This window comes from Phyllosticta citriasiana (assembly GCF_038021145.1).
Source record: "Phyllosticta citriasiana strain CBS 120426 chromosome Unknown IWZ02scaffold_3, whole genome shotgun sequence".
NCBI lineage: Eukaryota > Fungi > Ascomycota > Dothideomycetes > Botryosphaeriales > Phyllostictaceae > Phyllosticta > Phyllosticta citriasiana.
In genome coordinates, this window is record NW_027117280.1 from 602,429 (window position 1) to 630,012 (window position 27,584).

At 42.9% G+C, this 27,584-nt stretch overlaps 5 protein-coding genes across 5 annotated transcripts; 3 read left to right on the forward strand and 2 right to left on the reverse strand.

The window, feature by feature from the left end:
- The first annotated feature begins 1,857 nt into the window (after nucleotides 1–1,857).
- IWZ02DRAFT_172401 (uncharacterized protein) lies at nucleotides 1,858–3,201 on the forward strand. The gene is made up of 2 exons (XM_066762220.1): nucleotides 1,858–1,937; nucleotides 1,984–3,201. Exons 1-2 carry the CDS (start codon nucleotides 1,905–1,907, stop codon nucleotides 3,154–3,156), a joined length of 1,206 nt encoding a protein of 401 aa, XP_066625089.1. The 5' UTR covers nucleotides 1,858–1,904; the 3' UTR covers nucleotides 3,157–3,201.
- Nucleotides 3,202–3,303: 102 nt separating this feature from the next.
- On the reverse strand, nucleotides 3,304–4,281 carry IWZ02DRAFT_172379 (uncharacterized protein). The gene is made up of 3 exons (XM_066762218.1): nucleotides 4,103–4,281; nucleotides 3,716–4,034; nucleotides 3,304–3,657 (listed from the first exon to the last, which is right to left on the reverse strand). Exons 1-3 carry the CDS (start codon nucleotides 4,111–4,113, stop codon nucleotides 3,451–3,453), a joined length of 537 nt encoding a protein of 178 aa, XP_066625090.1. The 5' UTR covers nucleotides 4,114–4,281; the 3' UTR covers nucleotides 3,304–3,450.
- An 89-nt stretch (nucleotides 4,282–4,370) lies between these two features.
- IWZ02DRAFT_443951 (escape protein-like protein 2) lies at nucleotides 4,371–7,105 on the forward strand. The gene is made up of 2 exons (XM_066767071.1): nucleotides 4,371–4,621; nucleotides 4,668–7,105. The coding sequence occupies exons 1-2, from the start codon at nucleotides 4,435–4,437 to the stop codon at nucleotides 6,980–6,982; spliced, it is 2,502 nt and encodes an 833-aa protein (XP_066625091.1). The 5' UTR covers nucleotides 4,371–4,434; the 3' UTR covers nucleotides 6,983–7,105.
- Nucleotides 7,106–8,873, reverse strand: IWZ02DRAFT_443953 (uncharacterized protein). The gene is made up of 7 exons (XM_066767072.1): nucleotides 8,537–8,873; nucleotides 8,404–8,486; nucleotides 8,204–8,348; nucleotides 8,028–8,063; nucleotides 7,810–7,977; nucleotides 7,309–7,747; nucleotides 7,106–7,259 (listed from the first exon to the last, which is right to left on the reverse strand). Exons 1-7 carry the CDS (start codon nucleotides 8,720–8,722, stop codon nucleotides 7,219–7,221), a joined length of 1,098 nt encoding a protein of 365 aa, XP_066625092.1. The 5' UTR covers nucleotides 8,723–8,873; the 3' UTR covers nucleotides 7,106–7,218.
- A 7-nt stretch (nucleotides 8,874–8,880) lies between these two features.
- Nucleotides 8,881–11,355, forward strand: IWZ02DRAFT_172398 (uncharacterized protein). The gene is made up of 4 exons (XM_066762219.1): nucleotides 8,881–8,968; nucleotides 9,029–9,119; nucleotides 9,177–10,020; nucleotides 10,069–11,355. Exons 2-4 carry the CDS (start codon nucleotides 9,099–9,101, stop codon nucleotides 11,124–11,126), a joined length of 1,923 nt encoding a protein of 640 aa, XP_066625093.1. The 5' UTR covers nucleotides 8,881–8,968; nucleotides 9,029–9,098; the 3' UTR covers nucleotides 11,127–11,355.
- The last annotated feature ends 16,229 nt before the right edge of the window (nucleotides 11,356–27,584 follow it).

A 27,584-nucleotide genomic window follows, 5' to 3' on the forward strand; every position in this document is an offset into this window, starting at 1 on the left:
GTTGTGGGGTTGTCGCGTCGGTCTTTACATTATATCTACACCGCACCGTCACGCCCCACCTGTAGATCCACCCTTTGGCGCAGCATCTCCCTCATCCTCAACAGCCCATTCCACCCTCACATCGACACACAGCGCGTGTGCTCAGGCCTTCGCATCATTGGCTAGACAGTCAGGTTAGGTGAGTCATCATATAACCGCCGCGACAGGCTGAACAATCAAGGCTTAGTGCCAAAAGACGCGGCACACATTCGCGAATGCTACCAGTCGGCGCTCTACCGCGCACTGTTTTATGTGCGACGACTATTGTCATCATGAGGCAGCGGCCTCGTGATTCGGAGATTGGCCCGGGCCATTGCTGAGGTAAGGATTCAAGGGCTGACTGCGCAAGGGCAAAGTGAGAGAATTTCAAGTGTTTTGGATTTTTTTCTAGAGGGTCCTCTCGTCTCAGTCTATTATTGGATGGATGGATGGATGGATGGATGGATGAAATGTTGCGGCGTCACAAGTCACAACATTCTCTCTGCCCGTCTTCATTTCTCCCTTCATTCCTCCCTTGGCCCCACCCCACTCTTGCCCTTGATTGGCCCGCCCCATCCATCGTCCGACTAGCCCTTCCTTCCTTCGACGAGGAAAAAGGTTGGGCGTGTCGGCTGACTGCCGCCCTGGAAAGATGAGAGACAGGTGACAAGTGTCACCGTCTTCTGCGTCCCTTGGATGCAGGAATCTGGCTTGGTGGCCCTCGAATTTTCGATTTTTTTTGATTTTTTTTTTTTTTTTGGTCCAGGTCGCGCTGCTCGAATGGCTCTTTGCACGCTGCTCGCGCCCGTTCGCTGTTTGATCTCGAGCTGTGCCGTGGCGTGGCGTCGTGGAATGCTTGTGCAGCTTGTCTGAGTGGATGAGATTGTGCGTAGAGCCATGGCCCAAGGGAGCGCAGAAGAATAAATGACCGTTCCTGTACTGAAAGTGACAATCTGAGGATTTGATAGAAGGTGGGCATGGTGTGAGAGTGCGCCTGTGTGTGAGGATGGAGGCTGCTTTTTTCTTCTTTCGCTAGATGCGGATGGTGTTTTCGTCTTTCGATTGTATTTTTGCAGTAGTAATAATGTATTGTCGTCTATGCGACGACTTGCTGCTCCGGCGCCGGCTTGGGTTGCACCGGCTGCGGGTGCATAGCCAGGAGAAGCGGCGAGAAGAGGAGGACCAGGAAGACCGAGAGAAGAACAAGAGGCAGGGTGATTTGGGCCTGCAGGGACTTTCTCGGCTTGGTGGCGCGGCGGTTGGGAGAAGGCATTTTTTCTTGCTTTTTGTTGGTGGTGGATATGGACCGGGTTGAAGAAGTTTTGGCGAGGCAGCCGAGAAGCGTAAAAGAATGGCAAGGAAGAAGGCTTGGTAGACTGGTTTTATGGGACGGTCAATAGTTAGGGCGAGAAGGCGAGCATTTGAAGAAGAAGAGTGTGGGGACGGTTGGGGATGCGGTGACGGCGTTTGATGGCGATGAGCAGTGATCCGCGCTTGGGGAATTCAGGGGGATTTCGGACAAGGCACTGGAAAAGGCGCCGGTCAGCAAAGCGTGGTACGACAGGCAGGCACAGACGAAGCAGACGGGAGATGGCCATTGTTGTGAGCGTGTGACGTCGTGGCCAATGTTGTGGAATCTTCAGTCAGCGAGGGATGAGAAACATGGATGGATGGATGAGGTCCAGTTGAGCCCTTGACTTGCCGACTCGCCATGGACCAATCGGTGCCTGTCCCTTTCGGCTAGTGAGTCAGGCAGACAGCACCCGTGTCGATCCCGTCCACCTGCTTGCTTACTGGGCTGTCTCCCGTCTGCCCGTGCACGCACCATCTGGTTGCCCCTCCGAAAAGTCACAGCACAAACATCCACTTGCACACTACCCGTCATCATGCTCTCCCTGCCCCCAATAATTCCGCGCGAGGTCCGTCTGCCTCAAAAATGAAATTGCCATCTCTGACATTTTCCAGGATCTCTCTGCATGGCACTCCTCGCCCCACTTGCGCTCTCATTCCCCGTCATCCCAAAACAACCCTCCGCAACAGCTTCATGAACGTTCCAACGGCCATGCCCACCAGAATCGCCGCGGTCGGTCAACACGCTCCGGCACTCTTGCCGCCCTAGTCAATGATGAAAACATCATCGAGCAGCGCAAGCTCAATGTGCGCCGCTTTGGTGCCGGCTGGCTGCGCCCTCCTGGCATCGCAAAAACATTCCAGGCCGCCGAAGATGAAGCCTTGGAGCGCGAGGAGCAAGAAGTGCTCGCTCAGCGTGAGGCTGCCATGATGGATCTCGCCAACGCCCAGGAACAGCGGGAAGAGGAAATGAGGAGAAGGGAAATGATTGAGCGCGGAGCTGCCGAGGAGGAAGCTGGGGCCGAATCCCACGAGGGCGACCAGGACCTCGACGCCGAGGTGCCTGATTTGGACGCAGACATACCAGAGGGCGGCTTGGATGACGGGAGCGAAGATGAGGACGACGAGGATGACGAGGAAGAGGACGATGAAGAAGAGGATGACGATGACGAGGGCGATGATGACGAAGACGACGACGACGGGGAGGAAGAGAATGGAGAGGAGGGTACTGAAATGACAGAAGCCCATGACGTCACTTTCAACGAGGAGAGCATGTACGGGGATGCCAGTCTCCTGGCAGAAGACCAAGAAGAAGACCCCGAAGATGCGCAGCAATGGGTCGAACGCGAAGAGGCCGAAATGGCAGGCGACCTACAAGACGAACGCGACCTCGACGACGACATCATGGAGGCCGGGAGCTACGAGCACACTGATACCGAGCTTGAGGATGAGTCGACCATCAACGAGTCAACGCGTAGCATCCACTTCGAATCCAGTGAGCTTCGGAGAAGCAACAGGCTTGACCCGCGGACAAGACAGTCGCAAACGTCAGGCAACTCAAACTCCAACAGCTCAGACCCTTTTCGACGTTCCCGTTCCCAGCAGAACAGCATTCCCAGCTTCAACCTTAACCGCGGTACACCTCGTGGCAGCTTTCTCAGTGACGGTCCGAGTTCGCTGCTTGGAGATGGGACATCATTCGTCAGTAGCAGTCCAAATGCAGGGCGCGGAAGACGAACTCCATCGTGGATGCAACCTCCGCCTCGCCCCGATTGGCGTCGTGGATAAAAGTTTGGATTCACGGGTTGGCGCACAGGCCGTGATTGTAAGACATTCATGGCATCGGCGTACAGTTTCCGCGAATATAATTACTTTGCTCAATGAGCGAAAAACATAACATACAGGAGTAGCATGATGCCCGCATGCCTCCAAACTCTACAGTTCATGTCTTCAAAATATACCCCGAACGCCGTGCTTTTGCGCGTTACATTCTTTTGCCTTGGCGAACCGCTGCACCCATATCTCTTGTTGCGCGTGCCCATGACTTGTGTAACGTTTGAAAGTGGCACTTGACAGAGGCTATCAGAATAGCCACACGTACCAAAAGAGTAGAATAACGGCGGCGAAGAAGGCCAACCAAACCTTCCAGCCGACGCCGGTCCTCTCGGCCATGCGCATCATGCGATTCATGGTGCCGCGCAAACGCACTCGCGTGGTGTCGAAAGAGTTGTTCATCTTCTCGGCCAATGCCGTCGAGTCGCGGATCTCGTCTCCGATGGCCGTAGTTATCTGCGACGCCCAAGTCAACAATTGTCGCGCGCTGCCGATGCCCTCATGGGCTACTCACGCTCTTTAGCATCTTGACCTTGGCGCTCATGCCTTCCAAGTTCTCGCCATTCTGGCTCTCCAACTCGCTCAAGACGGCGTCGCTGTATTGGCCCTTGGAGTTGGGTGTCGCGCTGCGGAAGCCGCCGTTTTGGCTCGAGGAGCCAGAGGAGCCCGGGTATGCGGAAAATGCGGGACCGTTGGAGCCGGGAATACCATAGCCTGCGCCCGAGGACGGTCTGCTCGAGGGACGCGAATGTGGGGAGGGTGATGCTTTCCGCTGCTCATAGGGGGAGAAGAGCGCGGAGCGGGCGTCGCGCTGGTAGAGGTTCGAGTTGAACCTGCAAGCGTAAATTAGTTTTGACCCCAGAAACGATGGACGGCGACGCCGCACCTGGAAATCCCTAACCTTGAGGACATGGTTCGAGGGCAGCAGATGTTTGTTCCAGACAAAGGCAGATGCGGCGAGTTGTGAGATGGCGGACGTGGGTGTTTGGTCTGGGGAACAGCTGGGGCGGGCGGCAGGGACCATAAGCGCAAGGATGCTGGAGGCACAGATGACAGGGTCGATGGGGTCCGCGTTGTCTCTCATGAGGTGTCCGGGTGGTCTCGACGTCGATCCCGCCTCCACCGCAACTGCTGCGCATGAAAAACCGGCCTTGACCTGCCACGTCGCCGTCGCCGTCGCCGTCGCCGTCGCCATGTCGTGAGAAAGCAAGAAAATTCCATCCAACATCCGTCATGAACATCAGTGTTGGCAGGCTGGGTCTACGGACCAGCCGCCTCGCCGCCGGCTTTGAGCTGGCGGGCACGAGATGCATTTCTTCCACCACCAAAAAACAGATCAAGTCGACCGTCGAAGCAGGCGACGACAAGTCCGGCCATATACGCCTGCAGCGCTCCAACCAGGCCCTCCTGTTTTTCGATCGTACGTTGGCAGCTTCTATCACAAGGCTCATAATGAACCCTCTCAGATGTCTTCCCTCTCAAGCTCCAGTGGCTCATGCGCCTGCCGCTCCAGAGCGAGAAGCGGTTTCCCTCTCTCATGAAATATCTCAAGGGTCCCTACGTTGCTGCTGCTGATCCCGTCGCCGTCCTTAAAAGATGTACCGCCTTGCAAAAATCCCAGGTCCAAGTCGAGAAAGTGCTTCCCCGTCTGAAAGAGGGCGGAGCCTTTGTCAAGATCAACTACGACCCTTCTGTCAACCCCGAAGCCATCGAATCTGAAATCATCAAGCACCTCAAGGCATCTCCCATCAAGCCCTGGTGGAACCCGTTTCAGCGCATGCGTGCGCGACTTGTGCGTGGTCAGCCGTGGGTTGAGGATCTCCACCGCCTCCCTAGTTCTCGTCTCAAGGTTGAATACATGCCTGGTGAGCCGGGCACGGAGACGTCTGCACTTTCATCTGAGCAACTCTACAGCATCTTCAGGCCCTACGGCAAGCTCAAGGACATCATCCCGCAGCCGCCTGACAGCAAGGTGGAGCCCAAGTATGCCCATCTGGATTTTGCGCTGGTTCAACGAGCTATACTGGCCAAGAACTGTCTTCATGGCATCAAGCTGTCTGAAGCTCAGGGAGGAGGCAAGTCTGGGACAGTTATTCGCCTAACTTATGAGCCCCGAAGAAAATCCCACTGGATTCGTGACTGGCTTCTTGGTCATCCCCGGATTGTCATCCCCGCTCTGATCGCCATCATCGGTACCATCACGGTTTCGGTTTTTGATCCAATTCGTACCTTTTTTGTCAAGGCCCACGTCACAAAGACATTCAGTCTGGGCGACAACAGGATCTACAACTGGTTCAAGCATCGTGCCACGGATTTAATGTCCTTCCGCCACAACCCTGAGGATGACGCAGGAATGGATGCCATCTGGGATGACCGCAAGGAGAACATTGACCAAATAAGATCGTGGCTTATGGAGGACGCCGACACCTTTATTATCGTGCAAGGGCCCCGCGGATCTGGAAAGAAGGAGCTCATCGACGAAGCCCTCAGGCACCGTCGTCATAAGGTGACGATTGACTGTAAGCCAATCCAAGAAGCTCGCAGCGAAAGCGCCACCATCAGCGCTGCAGCAGGCCAAGTTGGTTACCGGCCTGTCTTCTCATGGATGAACAGCTTCAGCGGTATGGTAGATCTGGCTGCCCAGGGCGCTGCTGGCGTGAAAACTGGCTTCTCCGAAACCCTCGACGGCCAATTGGACAAGATTTGGAACACAACCTCGTATGCGCTCAGAGGCATCGCTCTTGAAGGTCGCAAGAAGGATGACAAAGATGCGAATCTGAGCGATGACGAGTGGCTCGAGGCCCATTCGGAGCGCAGACCGGTCGTTGTCATTGACAACTTCCTCTACAAGGGTCAAGAAGACAGCCTCCTCTTCGACAAAATATCTGAGTGGGCCGCGAGGATCACCAACGCCAACGTAGCTCACGTCATCTTCTTGACGCACGACTCGTCCTTCAGCAAGTCTCTGAGCAAGGCTCTTCCGAACCGCGTTTTCAGGCAAATATCTCTCAGCGATTGCTCGCCAGAGGTTGCCAAACGCTTCGTCATCAAGCATCTCGACGCCGCAGACGATGACGAAGTTGAAGGCGCCGGAGAGCAAGAAAAGCTTACGCCTTCTCAGCGTCGCAAGGACCTCAGCGAGCTGGATGAGTGCATTTCTGCCCTTGGAGGCCGTCTCACAGACTTGGAATTCTTGGCCCGACGCATCAAGGGCGGCGAGACGCCCAAGAAGGCCGTCAGCCAAATCATCGAGCAATCCGCCTCTGAAATTATCAAGCTTTACATAACCGGATTGGACGGCAGCTCGCGACGCTGGACCCCAGAGCAGGCCTGGCTGCTCATCAAACAGCTAGCGCAGCAAGAGACGCTCAAATACAACGCCGTCTTGCTCAATGACCTGTACAAGAGCGAGGGTGAGCAGGTGCTGCAAGCCCTCGAGCAGGCTGAGCTCATCACGATTTCGTCAGCAAGTGGGCGCCCGACAAGCATCAAGCCGGGCAAGCCTGTGTACCAGTCTGCGTTCAAGAAGCTCACTGACGACCGCGTGCTCAAAGCGAGACTTGATCTGGCCACTATGAACGAGCAGACCAAGATGGAGAACAAGAACATCGACAAGTATGAGACAGAGCTGCGGCTCCTTGGCGAGCTGCCCACGCAGTCGTACGAGATTTCGTCAAGGATCAAGTATTTGCTGGGCAAGATCGCGACCTCACAGGGGAAGATTGAGGTTTATGATAACGAGGTTGGAAAGTTGAAGAAGGTGCTCTTGGAAGAGTACTGAGCATGGAGATGACATGTTGTACGTGTAGGATTAGGATAACATGTTGCTGGATCGGTGACGAGATGTACGATTTGGAAATGCTGCAATGAACGTTACGAAATACACCGCACTTTGTTGCGAGCATCCCACTTCAATTATGTATGCGTTTTGAATTGAATGCATCAAACTTTACAATATCAACCTTTGAGTGAGTGCAACTGCGAGAAGAACATTCCCTAGGGATTGGAATACCAACGTCAGAATATGGCATTACCGTTGACGTGCGAGCTTATGCCACCTAGAAGAAATTTAGCCAGCCCCCATTTTGATGACCACAAGACACTTACCAGGGCAGTTTGCAGGGGCGCTGGAGAAGAAGAAGCTCCATCGCTTGCGCTCTCTGCACTTCTGAACAAGGCCCTCGAGATCCAACATCTCGCCCAGCGGCATTCCCCAAAGCGCGAGAATGTGCTCGTGCAGATACCAACCATACTGCGTCGGCCAGGCCTCAAAGGACGGCGCGTCGCCGGCCACGGCAGCAAAGTAGCAGTCATGGAGCCAGTCGAGCATGGCCGTCTCCTGCTTCAGCCCGGCCCACTGCTGGCCCGACGGCGCCGTCAGGTCGGCGTGCCGGCGCGCAAGGGCGTTGCGCTCGTCTCGCGGCCTGTGGTGGTACGCGTCGACGAAGCCGGTCCGGATGAAGACGATGTCGCCGATCTTGATGTCGCCGCCTTTTGCTGCAGGCCGGATGTCCAGGCCTTGGTCTTTGCCGCACGCTTCTAGTTCCTACGAAATTCGTTGTTGGTATAAGAGTGTGGAGACTGGGGCTGGCAGTAACGTATCTTTACCTCATAGCTGATCTCGTAATGGTCGTAGGGGTCGTACTCGATGCCCTTCTTCTTGGCGTAGCTGTAGTAGTCTATTAGGACTCCGCGACCGGCAATACCTTGCTCGGCCAAATAGTGAATGGAGCACTTGAGGTTGGCGTTCGGGCCTACGATATCGTCGCCTTTCGTCTATGTGATGTTAGTCCTGCTGTGAACGAACATTTTGGTGGTAAACATACATTGTTATAGAAAGAACCCGTCGGCAGATGGGCGAACTGGTTGCTTGTCAGCTTGCTACTTCGAAAGCGACGTCCAAATTCTTTGCGAAGGGACGCCAGCAAAAGCACTTAATGGAATAGATTCTCGCGAAGGCGATGCTCTGGGTGCGGTGCACAAATTGTAAATATCGACGTACATGACGGAATCCGTCCCATTGTGTTCCGCTCTGGGTGTTCAGAGAGTATTTGTCGTCATAAGCTGCGTTTTCAACAAGGGTTTTGATCTCATGCTGGAAAGGCTCGCGCTCAAAGGCAGGCACTTCTGGAACATTCAAGGGGAGACTTGTCGACATCGTCAGCTTAAGCGAATATGATGTCTTGGACGGGATTTGTGTACTTCACTGGCACAATTTCTCCGGTCTTAATTTCCTTTGAGGCAGCAAGCACGCGTGAAGGGGTGAGTAGATTGAGTCGTCCAACCTGAGGGGTACTGTGAGTGTCTGTCGTATGGATTGGCCAGGCTTACGAACAAAGTCATCTTTTCCCCAAACCCAGGCGGCTCCTTCAGGGGCACCGTCGATTTTGGGAAGCTCGTTTCGGGTAGGGAATTCCGTGGAGTTTGGATCCCAGGGAAGAGCCATTGCTTTCTTGCTTGGTCTCAAGAGATTTCCAATCTGGGAAAGGCGCCGTGTTGCTGCACCTGTGTAGTCTGACATGACGACGAATAGTGGACAAGGGGAATTTTGTATTGATGAAAATCAAGAAATGATGGCCATACCCAAGGGACCTATTTAAGGAGGCCAATGTCGGCCGATCCCCGCATATTTCGAATGGCGCCGTCATGACCGATGGATTGTTGCCGCGGGTGAGAAGGTGGAGACTGCAGATGGCACGGGAGGCGTGGCACAAGCAGAGCGTTAGCAACGCGGGGCCTGTGGGGAATTTCATTACCGCCTTTTGGGGTATTACTCGCGTCAATATCGGCCATGACTATTCCTTATCTAATCGCCTGCACGTCATAGCTCTGCGCAACAGGCATCCTATCCACCCAAGCCCAACCCTCAGCCTTCTTTCTGCAACGCTCCGCCCACAATGTTCAAGAAGAAGCCAAATGTGAGTCGCTGCGCTATCTACTGGCTGCATTCATGCTGCTCACAAGCCTTCTGACAGATCAAACCTCTCTCCCCGATCAAAAACTCAGAGCGGCGCAAACTTGCGGACCACATCATTTCTGACCTGGGCCTCACGGTACCCTCCAGCGACAGTGCCGACACAGAGGACAAGACAGGTTTGACTACCTTGAGGAACTCCCTGTTGCCAGACGGCTCCCTCTCCGCGCGCTTCGCGACAACGGCCGGTCCCGACGCGAAAAAAGTTTCTGGTACCATCTACGTCGGCGCACACCCGAACCAAGACCTGAGGGTTCTTTGGGTCAAGCTCGAGGAAAGGGTCTACCCCACCGTTTACACATTATGGCATAACTCTGGGGTTCTTCCGCTGCTGCATACCCCATCCTTTGTGGTCGAAAAGTTGCAGGGTGGTGCGGATCTCATGACACCGGGCTTGCAAAATGGGCCACCGTTTCCGGAGAAAGCCAAGAAAGGTGCCGCTGTCGCCATCGCATCCCTAGAATCACCAACGGTACCAATGGCAGTAGGAGTCTGCGCAATTGATGTTAGTGCGCTGCAAGACGTTCGCGGAGCAAAGGGTCATGCGGTAAAGATGATTCAGTGGGCGGGAGACGAGCTCTGGGCTTGGAGCACCGGAGGAAAGCCAGGCATATCCCCACCTGACCATATAGACGGCTGGTTGGCCAGTCAGTCGGATGTGGAGCAAATACAGGCCCAACTGGACGCGGCGGATTTGCAAGATGAAGATGAAAATGGCGGCGTAACTCTATCCGCGACTGGCAAGGATGACTTGCAGTCAGCTGGTGCAGCGGATGATTTGCAGGCCGGCGAGCTGTCGCAAGGCGACGAGCCAGCTGTCGAAGAGAAGGAGTTGACCACAAAAGGTGAGCAGCCTCCTTCTCCCAATGCATCAACATACTGACCATGAACAGAAGTCGACGAGGCTTTCAAGAAGGCTTTCTTGTATGGTGTCCGCCACTTTATGGAAACCAGCAAAAATGAGCCCAACTACGGGCTATCTTTTCCGCTTTCTCAGTCTTTCGTCATGTCGAATCTGGTCCAGCCTTTCCTTCCAGCTTACAATCCTGCCCAAGCAGCGTCCCTTCAAATCAAAAAGACATCATACAAAAACATCAAGAAGTTTATCAAGTCCCTAGACAAGGCGCAAATCATCAAGGCCAAAGATCGAGACGGCAACGAGGCTGTGATCCTGGACATCGACTTTGAAGACCAGGAAATCAAGAACTTCAAGCCGTATCGACTTCCAAAGAAGGAGGCAAGCTCAGGGGGAAAGGCAAGCACACCAGCAGCCCCTGGCGATGGGTCGGACAACTCCGTTGGCCAAGAATTGAAGAGAGTCGAGCTTTTTAAGCCAAAGGAGCGACTCTCGCCCCTTTTCGTGGCCGTCAAGGCCGATTCAAAGGGCTTTTACACAGCAGCAGAGCTTCGGCCAATCGTTACAACTTACATCGAAGCAGAGGACCTCATATCGCCGAAAAACAAGCGCGTGGTCACCATGAACCCGATTCTCGCCAATGCTGTGTTTGACGGCAGCGTGAAGTCCGACAAAGACGTTATCAACAAGGGCTTCGTCTTGCGCGATGCGCTTGTTGACCGTGTGCTAGCTTCGTGTGCCCCATTCCACGCCATCTTGCGCAATGACGACACGTTGGGATCGACGAAACCCAAGGCAGGTGCCGCGCCGAAAATCAACATCGTTTTGGAAACTCGCTCTGGGAACAAGACGGTGACTAAGGCAAGTGGAGTTGAAGCTTATTTCGTAAACCCACAAGCATTGGCGGACGAGTTGAGAAAGACGTGTGCAAGTTCGACAAGCGTCGAAAGATTGGTGGGCAGCAGTCCGAAGAATCCAGTCATGGAGGTGATGGTGCAGGGTCCGCAGAAGGAAGCTGTCCTGAAGGCGCTGGAAAGACGAGGAGTGCCGGCCAGATGGGTTGAAGTTGTGGACAAGACAAAAAAGAAAAAATGAGCATAGAACACATCAGAAGGAATTCTGTACCGAAATACTTTTGAAGCTCTATGATGAACTTGCTGCGGCAGGCTGCCATTATTCCCACTCGCTTCCACTAGTGCTAGCTAACAACTTCAGCGGAGTTGAAAGAGATGCGCAGCTTCAGTCTGTCTGTTTTCCCTTTACTCAACATCACGGAGCAAACTTTTCACAACAGTGGATGAGCAAAGCCTTCGGTCACCGCAGGTCGAATTGTCAGGGCTCCGACATGGCGGCAACAACTCCAAAGTTGAATTGTTTCATTAAGCTAATAGCCACGACATCCGGTTTATTGAGCCTCCGATATACGCCAAAATAATTTTAATATGGGCACACAGGCTTGCTTTCTTAATTCATGCCTTTTGGATTATGAAATTCGTGAAAGGAAAGAAAGACCCACTGGGCTGAGGATACCGACGGGAGAATACAGGACGAGCTCAGTCTGGGCGGTCTATAAGACGGCATAGGCAGCTGGCGCTTCTTACGTCTAAGGCGATCGCATGGCCGTCACTGCTTCCTCTCAGTCGTGGCTGAGAGGCGCTGGGGACAGTTTCCACGCATATCTCGGAAGTAGTCGGAGTCTTCATCACCGCTTTCGAACACTGGCTTGCTTCTGCTCGCCGCCCATATGACCGCATTCCTCTGCGATTGCTGGCCCTGATATGCGGCACAGCGGGGGCAGCGGGCCGTATCGTTACGGTTTGCGACCTATTTTGCGATCTGTCCGCAGGCGTAGGCAGGGCCAACTTTGGGTGGAACCACCGCGCTGGCCACAGGGGAATAGGGTCGCACCATACATCCTTGCTCGCTGCTTTGCTTCCTGGCAGGCATGTTGTTGGAGATAAATATAACCTATGTGCTAAGTAAGTACTAATGCTTACTTGTGATGCCACAACCAAGGCGGGGCCTAGAGAACTCCGACTAGGACCCGAAGGGGGCCGTACTAGGACCCGAAGAGGGCCGTGCGTATTAGTAAGGACATATAAACGCCCTAAGAGATGAAACCTAATAAACTAAGGTTTTATCTAATATCTATACTAAATATATTATTATTATTTACCCTTAATTTAACTCCCTATAGTGCTAAATCTTATATTTAAAACCTTTAACTACCGCAGCTAGTTAAATTAAAAATAGCTCCTATAACTTATTTAGGAAGTATTAACCTAGAGGCTAGCTCTCTAGCTATAAACTAGCTAGTTAGAGGCTAAGAGGCTACTAACTAGAGGATAGTCCTCCCCCTAGTTAATAAAGATGCTCATATTAAAATCTAGTCCCTAAATAATAGTAAGAGCTAGCTCTTAGCTACTCTAATACTAAATCCGCATGTTATAACTATTAATAATAAAATCATAGTACTCTTAGTAACGCTTAATTCTACGAATATAGAGGAGCTTACTAACTTATACTAATAGGTTTAGGGGCTTTAGGAGATTAAATAAAGTCTCTTAGGGCTACCTATTATAACCCTAGTTAGGCCTAACTTATAACCTAATTTATAAGCTCCCTATTATAACCCCCTTAGCTCCCTTATTAAGGCCCCTATACCTAAGCTTATAAGCTTAGAGGTAAAGGATATAGACTCCTAGTTTTAGGCCCTAAATAACGCGTTTAAGATATATAGTACCTCTAAAGATTTAGGGTATTAGTTATGATAGGCTACCTAGGGGTTAGCTATTAGTAAGGTAAACCTACGCGATAAGGTATTTAACGCCCTTAACTTAAAAATAAACCCCCTAGTCTACTTTAAAGACTTCCGTATATTTATTATAGACTAGATCTAGGACCCTAACATATAGAGGTTTAAGATGTATATAAAGTTCTTTAACATAACCTAAACGAAGAGGTAAGAGTTTAAAAGCCTATAGTCTATACTAGAAGCTAAGGAGTAACATCTTAAGTTTAAGATTATTAATAAGGAGTACCGCGTTATATACTAGTTCTTATAGGTATACCTAATCTTACGTACTAAGCTAACTAAGATAAGTACTAAGAGTTATATAAAGACTAAGCGTAATGTATTTACTAAAGTTAAGAAGGTAGAGGAGCTCCTAGGGTAGGCATCCCTAAAGGGTAACCCTAAAGGGGTACCTAAAAGGGGCCGGTTTAAACCTAGCTTAGTACCCCCCTAGGGGCTAAGGCCTAAGAAGAAATACTAGGGCTCCCTATCTAGGGGCGTAGCTAATAAAGCGACCTAATAGGGGAGTAGGCTAAAGAACTATTAGACTAGTAATTAGTACTAAAAGGGTAGTACTCCCTAGCTAAGGAGAGACTAACTACTACTAACTAATAAAAAGTTAGAAAAAGATACGCCCTAGTTACATACCTAAGAGCGTCTTAGTAACTAGGGTAGGAGAATTAATAAGGAGACCGTTAAGTAATATATAACTTATTAGTAGTTTATATTATATATAATATAGCTACTAGGACGTACTTCCTAACGGCTCTTATTAATAATAGCGCTACCCTAAACCTAGTTTAGAGGTTAGTAGCTTAGGATAAGGGCCTAGTCCCTACCTAAGAGCTACCTAGTTACTACCTAAATACTACCTTAGCTAATAGGTCTCCTCTTACTTTAGGACTAGCCTATTAGCTTACTATAACTATATAAGATGATTAAGGTTAGAGCTAAGCTATAGGCCCCTAACTATTCTAGGAGAGCTAAGATGCGGTATTTAAACTTATCCTTAGCCTAGAATAGATTTCTAAGGCTAAATACTATTTTAAGTACTTCTAAAGACGTGGGCTATCTTTCTTCTAGGTAAATCTAGACTATAAACCTATAATTAAATAAGTATTATTAGAGGAATTAAGAAAGGAGGTTAGCCCTAAGGGATACATCTATAGTGCCTAGACCTATAGGTCTATAGTATAATAACCTTAATAGGTTAGCTACCTAGGCCCTAGTAGGACCCTATAGGGCATATAATTACTAGTAACCGCTAGTTACCCTAATAAAGGTAGTTATGCTCTATACCTAGTAGCCTATATAGGTACTAGTAGGAGCCTAATCTAGGGCCTCCTAGAGTAATATACTAAATTTAATAACGTCTTTAATAGCGATCTTACCGGTATATTAGCCTAGAACTTAGTATATAACCACGTAATTAATCTTAAGGACGGTAGAATACTACTATAGTTACCTATATATAACCTATCTAAGAGAGAATTAAGTATCCTTAGAGAGTACCTAGAAAAGGTACTACGCCTTAGATAGATTAGACTAAGTAAGTTACCTATAGGGGCCCTAATCCTCTTTATGCCTAAGGCTAATAGGACCCTACACCTTTATATAGACTACTAGGGACTTAATAAGGTTACTATTAAGAACCGCTACTCCTTACCCCTAATTAGGGAGCTAATAGACCGCGTATTAGGGGCTACTATATATATAAAGTTAGACCTCCGTAACGCCTACTATAGACTCTAGATTAAGGTAGGAGATAAGTAGAAGACGGCCTTTAAGACGCGGTATAGCTACTATAAGTATCTAGTTATACCTTTTAGGCTAGCTAACACTCCTACGTCTTTCTAAGTATATATCTACTAAGCTATAGCCGGGCTCCTAGATTCTATCTATATTATCTACCTAGATAACATTCTTATATACTCCTAAAATGAGGTAGACTATATATAGTACATAAAGTAAATCTTATAATATCTATAGGAATAGAAACTATACGCTAAAATCTTAAAGTACGTATTCTATATAAAATACATTAAGTTCCTAGGGTTTATAATCACCCCTAATAGCGTCTAAATAGACGCTAAGAGGGTCTAGACTATTAAAGAATAGCCGGAACTATAAAGCTATAAGGATATCTAAGTATTCCTAGGCTTTACTAACTTCTATTACTAGTTCATCTAGAACTACTCTACGCTAACCTAACCCCTATATAAACTCCTATAGGAGGCTAGTTAGGCCCTAGCCGGTACCTTATTAGACGCCATAGAAGTAAAGAAGAAAAAGACTAGAAAGGGGCCTATAAGGTGGTACTAACCCTAGTACTAGCTAGAGGCCGCCTAGATAGCCTTTAAATAGCTATAAGTAGCCTTCCTAGAAGGCCCCCTACTATAGTACTATGATCTAAAGCGCCTATTAACCCTAATTATAGACGTATCTAACTATGTATATATAGGAATACTCCTATAGCTAGCTATTAGTAGTAATAGGGCTACCTATTAGTACCTAATTACCTACTACTCATGTAAATTTATTACTATAGAGGTGTAGTATAATACCTATAATAAAGAATTACTTATAATTATAGAGTACTTTAAGATGTAGTAGTACTACCTAGTATATATGCCCGCCCTAACGTAAGTCCTTACGGATTATAATAACCTCCGCTATTTCATGGATACTAAACGCCTAACCGTAAGGTAGGCTAGGTATATAGAGTTATTAGCGGAATTTAACTTTAAGATTAGCTATAAACCTAGCTTAATTAACCCCGCTAATAGTTTATCCTACTACCTAGACTACGTAAAGGGCTTTAAAGAAGCGGATAAATAGCTAGTATTAGATATACTATTACCTACTCTATAATAGAAGCTCTAAGTAAAAGACCTTAAGGAGTTACTAGGTACTACTATACCCCTAGTTACTAGCTAGATAGACGCGTTACGGTACCTACTTAGAGTAAAGGTACTAGTAAAGCTGCCCTTAAAATAAGTCTAATAATGTAAGTAATACTCCCTTATAGCGTCCTTACTTACTAGTATTAGCTTAGTACTAAGTCTAACGCCTTACTAAGAAGTAGTAGTAGCTACTCTTAGTAAAATAGTATATACTAACCCCCCTAAGTCCCTCCTCTAACTACTTCTAGATAGCTAGAGGAAGGACCCTCTATCTTAGGAGGTCTATATAGACGGCGTAATAGGGGTAGATAGTACTAGAGAGGGGTATTCTATAGACCCCTAAGGTCTTATCTACTAGAATAGTAAAGTATAGGTGCCTAATAGCACCCTACTACGCGGTAAGATCTTTATGCGGAACTATAATGACCTAGTAGGTAGATACTTTAGTGTTAAACGCACGATAGAGGTTATTAGTCGTAAATACTAGTAGCTAATACTAGCTAAAGATATAACCGTGTATATAGGAGACTATAATGCCTACTAGTAAAATAAGCCGTAGCGGTATAAGCTATATAGGCTCCTTAAACCGGTCTAAAGACCTATAATACCCTAGTAACATTTCATAATAGATTTTATTATAGACCTTCTAGCCTCCTAGGACCTATTAGGATGTAAATATAATACTATCCTAGTCCTAGTAGATAGGTTTATGAAATACGTATAGTACTTTCCTATATAAATAACTATAAGTATAGATAGCTTAGGTACTCTTATCTAGCGTAAGGTTATTATAGTAACTAGGTGCCTAATTAATATTATCTTAGACTAGGGTAGCCTCTTTATAAGTAACTACTAGAGCGCATTCTACTACTACTTAGGAATTATCTAAAAGGTAAGCATAGCGTTCTACCTATAGACCGATAGGTAAACTAAGCGCTAAAACTAGGAGCTAGAGGCGTACTTACGTATATACGTTAACTATAAATAATCGGACTAGGCCTTACGCCTATAGAAGGTAGCCTTTACCTATAATTATCGCGATAGCTATTAGACGCTAGTAACGCGAGTACATTATAACTACGCCCTTACGCGATTACTTAATAAGCCGAAGCTAATTATAACTAAGCCGCGTAAACCGGCTAAGCCGTATAAGCCGGCGGTACTAATAGATAATAAATACTCCTAAGGATATATAGCCTACTTAACGGCTAACGAAACTTCGCGCGGTAATAAGAAGATTAATTTCTTATCTATTTTAATAACGTAACTAAAGTGGTAATTCGCGTAGTAAAGAGAGAGTTTAGTTCTTATTTCACTTCTTATATAAATACATATAGAAGATAGAAGAGTATATAGCATCTTCTATATTTATAATAATTAAGAAGACTTTACTTAACTTTATCTTTTAACTACTTAACTTTAATTAAGTTCTTTTTAATTTCATATACGTCCGACTAAGTAGATAGCCTCTAGGTGAAAGCCTACATATTAGCCGCTTAACGATTCGTAATAATAATAGTAAAGTCTACTTAATAACTAAGTTTACTCTAATATACCTAGCCTATAGCTAGGTACCTAATCTCCCTAATAGCGTGCTAGACGCTACACCCTAGATAGGGGGGGGGACTAATAGGGCTACTATAGGGCACCTAATTAATAATGAAGGGGTTACTATAGACCCTAACGTTATAGTAATAATAGACTCTAAGTAAGCTTAGCGGGTAGAGAGCTACCTCTACTAGCTAACTAAAACATATAAGGAGGCTAAGGAGTATATAGAGCGCGCCTAAGTACTCTAGGCTAAGTACGCTAACTGTTACTAATTAGATAAATAATTTAATATAGGAGAAAGAGTACTTCTTTTATTAAAGAACATCCGTACTAAATAACTAATAAAGAAGTTAGACGCCTACTATCTAGGCCCTTTCCCTATTATCTAACGATACGGTAGGCTAATATATAAATTAGACCTCCTACTAAGCATAGTAAGGATCTACCTAATATTCTACGTCTCTCTACTAGAACCCTATTAGGGCCTAGTAGACGCTAAACCCTACCCTATTAAGATTAACGACGAGGGTAACGAGTACTAGGAAGTAGAAACTATTATTAACTATAAACTTACCCCTAGAGGGGTATAGTACTACGTTAAGTAGGTAGGCTACGGGAACGAATTTAATAAATAGATATATAAGGATAGCCTAGATAACTACTAAGAAATAATAGATATATATAAGTCTACCTACGACGTTTTAAAAACCCCGGCTAAACGTAAGTAGGTAGTACCTAAAGGGGCGACTAATAGGCTAGCCCTAGCGGGCCCCGTAAAGTAAGGATAAGGACGACTCCTAGAGTCCTAAAATAAATCTAAAGGGGTAATAGTAGTAGTAGGGAGCCCTCTTAGGACCCTAATAGACCCTAATAACACCCTATAGAAACTAGGAGATAACTTAGGTAATAGCCTAAGTAATAATATAGATATATTAATTTAAAGAGGAGCACGGAAAGGATTATAGGTAGTAACGGGTAAGAGTAAGTACTAGATAGGAATAAGCATGTCTTAGAAACTATCCTATAGACTTAGCCTAATGTAAGTAGACTATTCTACTAACTATACCTATAAAAGACCTTAATTACTATAAGGGTATTAAAAAAGACCTAATAACTCTACTAACTATACCTATAAAAGACCTTAATTACTATAAGGGTATTAAAAAAGACCTAATAACTCTACTAACCGGACCCCGTATAGAAACTAGGGATAATAGAAATACCTAACCGGCATAAATAGATCCTATAGAAAAGAAAACCTAGTTTAGCTACTATAGTAAAGGGTATTATAGTAGGTAGGCGTAATGTATATACGCGATAGCTATAACTACTCTAACTCCTTATTTATAATAACATTAGCGGGCTTATTAGGGCTAAAGAGACTACTAGTATTCTACTATAGGTTAGCTAATAAGAACCTAAATAGGGTTATAAATGGCGATAACTTACCTTCTAATGCTCCTACATAGCGTAGTAACTTACCTAATAATAATAACCTAACTCTACTAGTATAACCCCTTTACTCTTTATGCTATTACCTATAGCCTTAGTATAGTTCTAAGCTATATACTCTAGCGTGTTTAAATAGCCGAACCATGAAGCTAAGGGACGCATAAATATGTCTTACTAGGCTAGAGTAGTAGCGTCGTACGTATCCTTATCTAAAAGCCTATAAGCATAATCTAGCTTAGCCTTAGAATAGGCCGCTAGTAGAGGAATAGTAGCTATACCGCTAGTAGATATAGGAACGGGAGATAAATAAGACGCCTAAGTCTAAGACTAGGTCTAGTAATAAGACTCTAACTTATTATATACTATAGTATAGTAAGCGTAGTTAATTAAGTACTTACGCTCCTCTAGCGTAATATTAACCGCGCGGTAAAAATGCTTATTAATCTACTAATAACTAGTTAGTAACACGCCTAAGTAGTATTAGAGGCCTAAGAATAAGTCTAGACTGTTCTAGACTCTTCTAGACCTCTTCTATTACTAAGAACTTATTCCTACGAGTTCTTTTAGATTCTAGCCCTTATTCTAGATTGTCTTATTACTAAGGCCTAGAATCTTCTAGTCTAGATTAATTAGAAATCGTCTTCTATTAATAGAAGAACCTATTACTAATTACCTAGAGATAGAACTCTCTAGAATCTATAGGTTCTTCTATATAAACACCCTTAGGTAGCCTACTAGTTAGTCCTTTAAGGAAGTTCTCTTATAGTAAAGAATCTACTACATTCTCTACTATAAACCATCTACTATACGGTATATAATAAAGATATTACTTATCTTTATAGAATACCGCTAACAGGTTATGAGCCCGGCTAATAGTAATCTATAGATTACTATATAGCTTGCCTTATAATTTATAAGTAGGATTTTACTTCCTTCCCTACTTATAAGAAAGAATATACTATTCTTTCTATACTAGACCGCTCTTATAAGTAAGGCTTAGTAAGACTATCTTAGTGGATAGCTATTAAGCTGAACTTATAAAGAAGTCTAGGGAAAGCCTACTTATTTATATAAGTAAGGCATTTTTTAGGGTAAGGACTAGTATCCTAAGCCCTATCCTTAGGCTCTTAGCCTATTAAATTTTTCCTAGGACCGTCGGGCCTATATCTACCTAGGATTTTATTCTAGAACCTTCTAGTAGTCTAAAATAACCTTATTTACTACCTATTCTTTACCTTTCTCCGCCTTTCTCTAGATTTCCTTACATTTCTATTAACTATGTTGATATAAGGTGTGGCTGCGCGGCCTCTATACCATATTAGGCCTAAGCGTTACCCGTTTACACTAGTTCCCGCTAGTGTCTTGGCACGAGGAACACTAAAACTTTACGATACTTCGAAACGTTTTCGACCCGCATCGACCCGAATACTTTGCTTAGTAAGCAAAGTAGTATACCGTTTTGAAGAGAAAAACTCGGCGGACAAGGATCTAAAATCAGATTCCTTATATCTCTACTCCCGGCTAAGTTATTAGAGAAAACATCGATACTCTAATAATCTCCCTACTTTCTATTAGGTGCATCAGGCCCATTAGCACCTAATAAACTTCGAGACTTCATACACTTATAGTTTCCGCTTAAAACTATAAGTACATAGAGTTTTATACTCTAAAGACCTCTATAAGGTATAAAATCTTTAATATACCTTAAGAAAGGAACATCTTCTACTAGGAAATATGGGAAAAGAATTCCCTAGCATTCCTAAACTTAAAGGCCCTAAGAACTAGGAGTCTTAGCGATCTACTATAAATGATATAGTGATTGTAGAAGGGCTAAAAGCCCATCTAGACTCTAAATCTTAACCTAAAGTAGAAGATCCTACCTAGGAGGTTAATAATACTAGAATAAGGACTTTCATTAGGACCTCTATAGATCCTAAACTTTATTCTAGCATTGCCTATTATAGAACTATAAGTTCTATGGGAGAAGCCCTTAGAAAAAGATGTGAATCTAAGGGACTTTTATAGGAAGTCTTACACTTTATAAGGCTACTAAGCCTTAAAGATACGGGAGATATTAATACCTAGGTGGCTAATCTATTAGATGAGATAACCCTATTATCTTAGACTAAGATGGCCTTAACGGAGAGGCAGAAACTAGGTGTATTCTTTAGTAATATACCTAGTAGCTATTCTTTATGGAGCGCCGTAGCCCAGCTAGGGCTAAAAGAAGAGACTACTCTAGACTACCTTATAGAGCGTCTAGTAGAAGAGTCTCGGCGCCGAGAACTAGAAGAAGAAAGTAATACTGCCCTTATTACTATAACTAGTAATAAAGGGAAATCTTCTTCTAAAAAGAACGCCTCTACTTATAATAATAAGAGTACTAAGAAGTGCTCTTATTACAAAAAGAATGGCCATCTAGAAAAGGACTGCTATAAAAGAGCTAGGAATTTAAAGGGTAAAGAAAATAATAGTAGTCCTACGGATTTAGAGGATACCCTACACATTACGGGTTATACCTCTTATTTTACCGCGGGTCCCGGCCTAAATGACTAGATTCTAGACACCGGCGCTATAGCCCATATATCTAGACATAAAGATCTCTTTACTTCTTTAAAAGAAGTAAATTTACCTATAAAACTAGGTAAAGGAGAGATCTATGCTAAAGGAATAGGTACTATACCTATTACCTTTAAGTACGCTAATAGAAGGATAAATCTAACCCTTCTAGACGCTCTCTATATCCCTAATTTATCTATAAATCTTATCTCTATATCTAGGCTATATATACATGGTATATATCTAGATATAAAGAACTTAAGACTTATAGATAAAAGAGAGCAGATATATGCCGAAGTTTTACTTCAGAATAACCTATTTATACTACCTAAGGTAGAATCTACTATAAATCACTCATATATAGCAGATTTAAACCTATAGCATAATAGGTTAGGGCATATAAACTTAGAAGCTCTTAGGGCACTACTACCTATTAAGGGTAGTAAAATAGACTGTTCTATATGCCCTTTAGCTAAATCTAAGCGTACTATATCTACTATACTAGTAGCGGTCTCTAAACCTTATGAGAAGATAGGTCTAGATGTCGTAGGACCTATTACTCCTAAGGGAATAGGGGGATACACCTACTATATAGGCTTTATAGACTATTATAGTAGGTTTACATGGGTATTCCCCCTATTTACTAAAGGAGAAGCCTATAATAAGATAGTTTACTATCTTAAACTTATAGAGCCGCATGGTAAAGTCTAGTCTTTAAGGCTAGATAATGGCCTAGAATATAGGGGAACTTAGCTAGATTTACTAGCTAAAAATAAAGGAATAACTCTAGAAAAGAGTTCTCCTTATAGCCTAGAGCAAAACGGGCTTATAGAGAGGATACATGGGTTAATAGATACTATTACCCGTTGCCTTCTCTTAAATTCTAAGGTCCCCCTTACCTTCTAGCTAGAGGCTATTAAAACCGCCACTTATATTCTAAACCGGACCCCTAAGAAGTCCCTAGAGGGTATTTCGCCTCTAGCCCGGCTAAATATAGCTAAGGGCAGGTCTCCTACTATAAATCTCTCTTATATAAAGACTTTCGGAAGTAAAGTCTTTATAAACATCCCTAGAGAAAAGCGTACTATATCCTCTAAGTATTCTCCACGCTCTAGGCCTGGTATATTATTAGGCTTTAAGGGGGAGCATATTTATAGATGCTGGGATATAGAAAAATAAGCTATTATACGTACTAGGGATGTTACCTTTAAAGAGGATGAATTTCCTTCTCCCTATACTAAAAGTATAGAAGATAAGGAAGATATAGACTATACTAAGCCTATATTTCCTTCTTCTATAACTAGCCCTCCTAATAGACTAAGATCTAGGTCTATAACTACTATAGATACTAGTAGGGAGGAGCCTAGGAGAAGTGAGCGCCTTAGAGAAAAATCCTCTAAGGAATCGACTACTATAGAGGCTACTATTAATAGCCCTATAGAAGAAGTACCTCATCCTCTTAGAGAGACCTTTAAAGAGGTTAGAATCCCTAGTAGTAGCAGCTATGTTACTATAGAAGGCCTAAGTAATATAGAGGAAGATATCTCTTATTACTTACTCTATAGTAATGGGGAACCTACTACTTATAGTTAGGCTATTAATTCTCCTAATAGCCTAGACTAGTAGAGAGCTATACGGGAAGAATATAATTCCCTTATTAAGAATTAAACCTGGATCTTAGTAGACCCTCCTAAGGATAATAAAATTCTTAGAGGTAAATAGGTCTATAAGATTAAAACTAATAATAAGGGAAATATTACCCGCTATAAGGCTAGATGGGTAGTATAAGGCTAAAATTAGGAGTATAGTATAAACTATAAAGAGACTTTTAGTCCTATAGTCTCACCTATAGTTTTACGCCTACTACTAAGCCTTTCTGCCCATTTAGACCTAGAAATCGTACATATAGACGTCGAAACCGCCTTCCTAAATGGGAAAATAAATGAAGACGTCTATGTACATCAACCTACAGGCTTTAAGCTTAATAATAAAGTCTGTAAATTAAAGAAAGCTCTCTATAGCCTAAAATAAGCCCCTAGGGCATGGGCAGCCTGTTTTAGCCACTTCTTAGAAGAGAACGGCTATAAACAGCTTCTATCTAAGGCCTACTTATATACTAAGACCTTTAAAGAAGGCTTATTTATATGGGTCTTAGTATACGTTAACGATATCCTACTTTTTAGTAAGGATATGTCTATTATTAATTCTTTTAAAGAATTAATAAGGTCTAGGTTTACTATTAAGGACCTAGGACCTATTTCCTATTATTTAGGAATTCAAGTCACCCGGGATAGGTCTAAAAAGACTATATCTTTATCATAGGAAGGCTATCTTTCTAAAGTCTTAGAGACTTTCTCTCTAAGCTCTATTACGCCTTCTAAGACTCCTTATTTATATAAGGAGCTTCCTAGACCACCCGCGGACTATTAGGCTAGTGAAGACCTTATTAAAGAGTATAGATCTTTAATAGGCTCTCTTCTATATGCTATAGTCTATACTAGGCCTAATATAGCTTATATACTAGCTTCTTTAAGCTAGTATTTAAGCTGCCCTCTAGTAGAGCACCTTAGAGCTGCTAAAAGAGTCTTATCCTATCTAAAAGGAACTAAAGATTATACTATTACCTATAAGGGTACTAGTTTTAATCTAGAATCCTACTCCGACTCTAACTTAGGGAATGAGCTTAATAGACATTCTCTAGCAGCTTATATTATTTACTCTACTAATAGGCCTATAGCCTAGAAGGCTAGTAGACTAACCTATGTCTCTATTTCTACTATAGAGGCAGAATACATAGGTTATAGTATACTAGCTAAGGTTATCCTTTATATTAAAGGATTTTTAGAAGAGTTAGGTTATAAAGACCTTATACCTACTCCTATAGTCCTTAAAGGGGATAACATACCGGCTATAGCTACTACGGAAGATGCTACTAAAAAGTCTAAGAATATAGACATAAGGTATTACTTCTTAAGGCAGCTAGTTAAGGAAAATCTTATAAGATTCTCCTATATCTCTACTAAAGAGATGCCTATAGACGCCTTAACTAAGGTACTTACTAAGGCTCTCTTTACTAAATTCCTCTCTATTACCCTGCGTAATAAGTTAGGGGGAGTGTTAGAGGCCTAAGAATAAGTCTAGACTATTCTAGACTCTTCTAGACCTCTTCTATTACTAAGAACTTATTCCTACGGGTTCTTTTAGATTCTAGCCCTTATTCTAGATTGTCTCATTACTAAGGCCTAGAATCTTCTAGTCTAGATTAATTAGAAATCGTCTTCTATTAATAGAAGAACCTATTACTAATTACCTAGAGATAGAACTCTCTAGAATCTATAGGTTCTTCTATATAAACACCCTTAGGTAGCCTGCTAGTTAGTCCTTTAAGAAAGTTCTCTTATAGTAAAGAATCTACTACATTCTCTACTATAAACCATCTACTATATAGTATATAATAAAGATATTACTTATCTTTATAGAATACCGCTAATAAATAGGGTTTTCTTTATTTAAGTCTATAGAGTTATCTACTTTATTATTAGTCTTATAGCTTATATATAAGCGCCTAGGTGTTAGCTTATAGATATAGAGTTAGTAGCTAGTAGCGTATAAATAGGGTTACTTATCTTACCTACTATCTATCTTTTCTAACTATTACCTTTATACGACTTTTATCGCGATAGCTAATAAGTAAGACGATGCTAGCATCGTAAGCATACTACCGCGCGATTACTTAACCGCGATTACTTAATAAGCCGAAGTAAATTATAACTAAGCCGCGTAAACTAGCTAAGCTAAGTAAGCTAGCTACGCTAATAAATAATAATACTACTAAGGCTATATAGCCTACTTAGTAACTAATAGAAATTTATATAAATAATAAAAAGATTAATTCTTTTATCTATTATAATAACATAACTAAAGTAGTAATTCGCGTAGTAAGAAGAGAGTTTAGTTCTTATTTTAATCGTTTAGATTTCATTTTACTTCTTATATAAATACATATAGAAGATAGTAGAGTACATAGTATCTTCTATATTTATAATAATTAATAAGACTTCACTTAGCTTCATCTTTTCTCTACTTAACTTTAATTAAATTCTTTTAATTTTATATACGTCTAACTAAGTAGATAGCCTTTAGGCTAAAGCCTACATATTAGCCGTTTAATAATTCGTAATAGATATAGAAGATTATTCTAGGTATTATCCCCGTCCTATTTTTTATCACCTAAGGGAGGTATTAGAATACCTAAACTAGGTATACTATATATATAGCCCTAGCCTTATATACGACCGTCTATTATTTAAGAAGGTAATTTAAGTCGTCTTAGTAAGGCGTATTAGTATTATCTAAGGACTAAGGAGCATTAAGTATGTATTAACTATAGAAGTCTTTATAAGACTATAGGGTAGTATATAAATCTTAAGGAGGCATCCTCTCTATACCTACTTACGAGAAAGTAGAAGACTATTCCATACGTAGATAGTATAGCTAAGAATTAAGCCTATATAACTAGTACCTAAGAAGGGTCTAGTAGTTAATAATAAATACCCTTATATAGAGGTACTAAGTTACCTTATAAATCTAAGGAAGAAAGAGGATAGGTACTCCCCTTCTTATTATAATCTTTTTATTCCCTTTTACCGGTTAAGCTTAATACATAAATATAAGAGAAAGGTTTATTTTACGCGATCTAATTCTAGGTTAAAGAAGCTTTTAGGTATATTCTACTAGAAGAAGCTAGTAACTATTAGTTTAAGATTACTCCCCTTATAAAGGGGCTAACCTAAGATATTACTATTTATATAAGAATGTAAATTAAGACTCTTAAATAAGTTATCCTTAACTTAGCTAAAAGGATTATAAGTATTTAAACTCCCTTACGCGAAGATGCTATAGATTTAATAAGTTTATAGTATTTAGAAGGGAACGGATCCTAAAAGAAGAAGAAACATATACTAAAGGTGCCTAACCTACCTAAATTAGTAAATAGCTAAAACTCTACGTACGAGTATTAGCGACTCCTTATAAATAATAAAATCCGTAGTAATAAGGACTACTTTAAAAGAGATACCGCTATAGATACTAAGGAAGCTATTACGAATTATATCCTTTTAAGGATATAGGGTAAGGTAGTATAGCATCTAGTACTATTCTTACATGCCTACATAAAGATAGATAATCTAGTACTAGATACTAACTTATATTACTAGCTTAAGTAAGTATTTAAGAATCCGTACTAGTAGAAGGATGTAAAGAAGAAGTTAAAGAACCTTCGTTATAAAATTCCTATAGATCTTTAGAAGTTCTAGTTAGAGTTTATATACCTAGCTTTAGAGGCTAATCTTCCGCACGAATAATAGAAGGAGGATTTCTATTCTTCTTTAGATCCCCTACTATAAACTTATTTAGTAGGTATTAAATAAGACGACTCTATCTTATTTAAAGAATATCTTTAAAAGGCGTATTCTATTACGCGAAGTATAATTAAGTACTAAAATAGTAAAAATATATCTTTATCCTCCTAAGAAGACTATATAAGGAAATAATAATAGGAACGAGTAGGTAAATCTACCCTTTTAATAAGTAGAAGTTTAAGAGAATAACCTTCTTCTAGGTTATTATAGAGATCTACTCCTTATATAATAATAGAAAATCTAACACGCGAAGGAAAGGTAGAACTTTAAGGCGATATTAGACCCTATTACTAATATAGAAAATTTAGATACCTTATCTAGTAGTATCTAGAAACTAAAGTAAAGATAGTAGATGCTATACTAGAAGAAGAAGTAGAAGAGCGTATAAACTTAGAAACTAACTTATCCTTATTAAAAAATAATGAGTCTTAGGGGAAGTCTCCTCCCTAAGACTTAAACTCGGAGCCCTATAAATTACTAATTTATAGGCGAATGTTTATGACCTTATTAGAGGATACCCGTTTACTATATAAACTATAATTATAGCTAGCGGTCATGCTATACCTATTTATGCCCTAGTTAATACTAGTATAAATAGATCTAGCTTTATTCACCCCCGACTCCTTCTATAACTTAAGGAATTAGGGGTTAAGAAAAGAAAGATTACTAGTAGGAACCTTAAAGTCTCTAGGTTTAACTAACGCATAAATAAGTAACTTAATTTTATTTATTAATTATAATTCCGTTTCCGATATTAGCTAGTTATAACGTACGCCTTTATACTAGATATTAGGCGCTATAATATTATCTTAGGCCGCTAGTTCCTTACATATTATTATATTCTCCTAGATTACCGTAACTAATAACTCGTTTA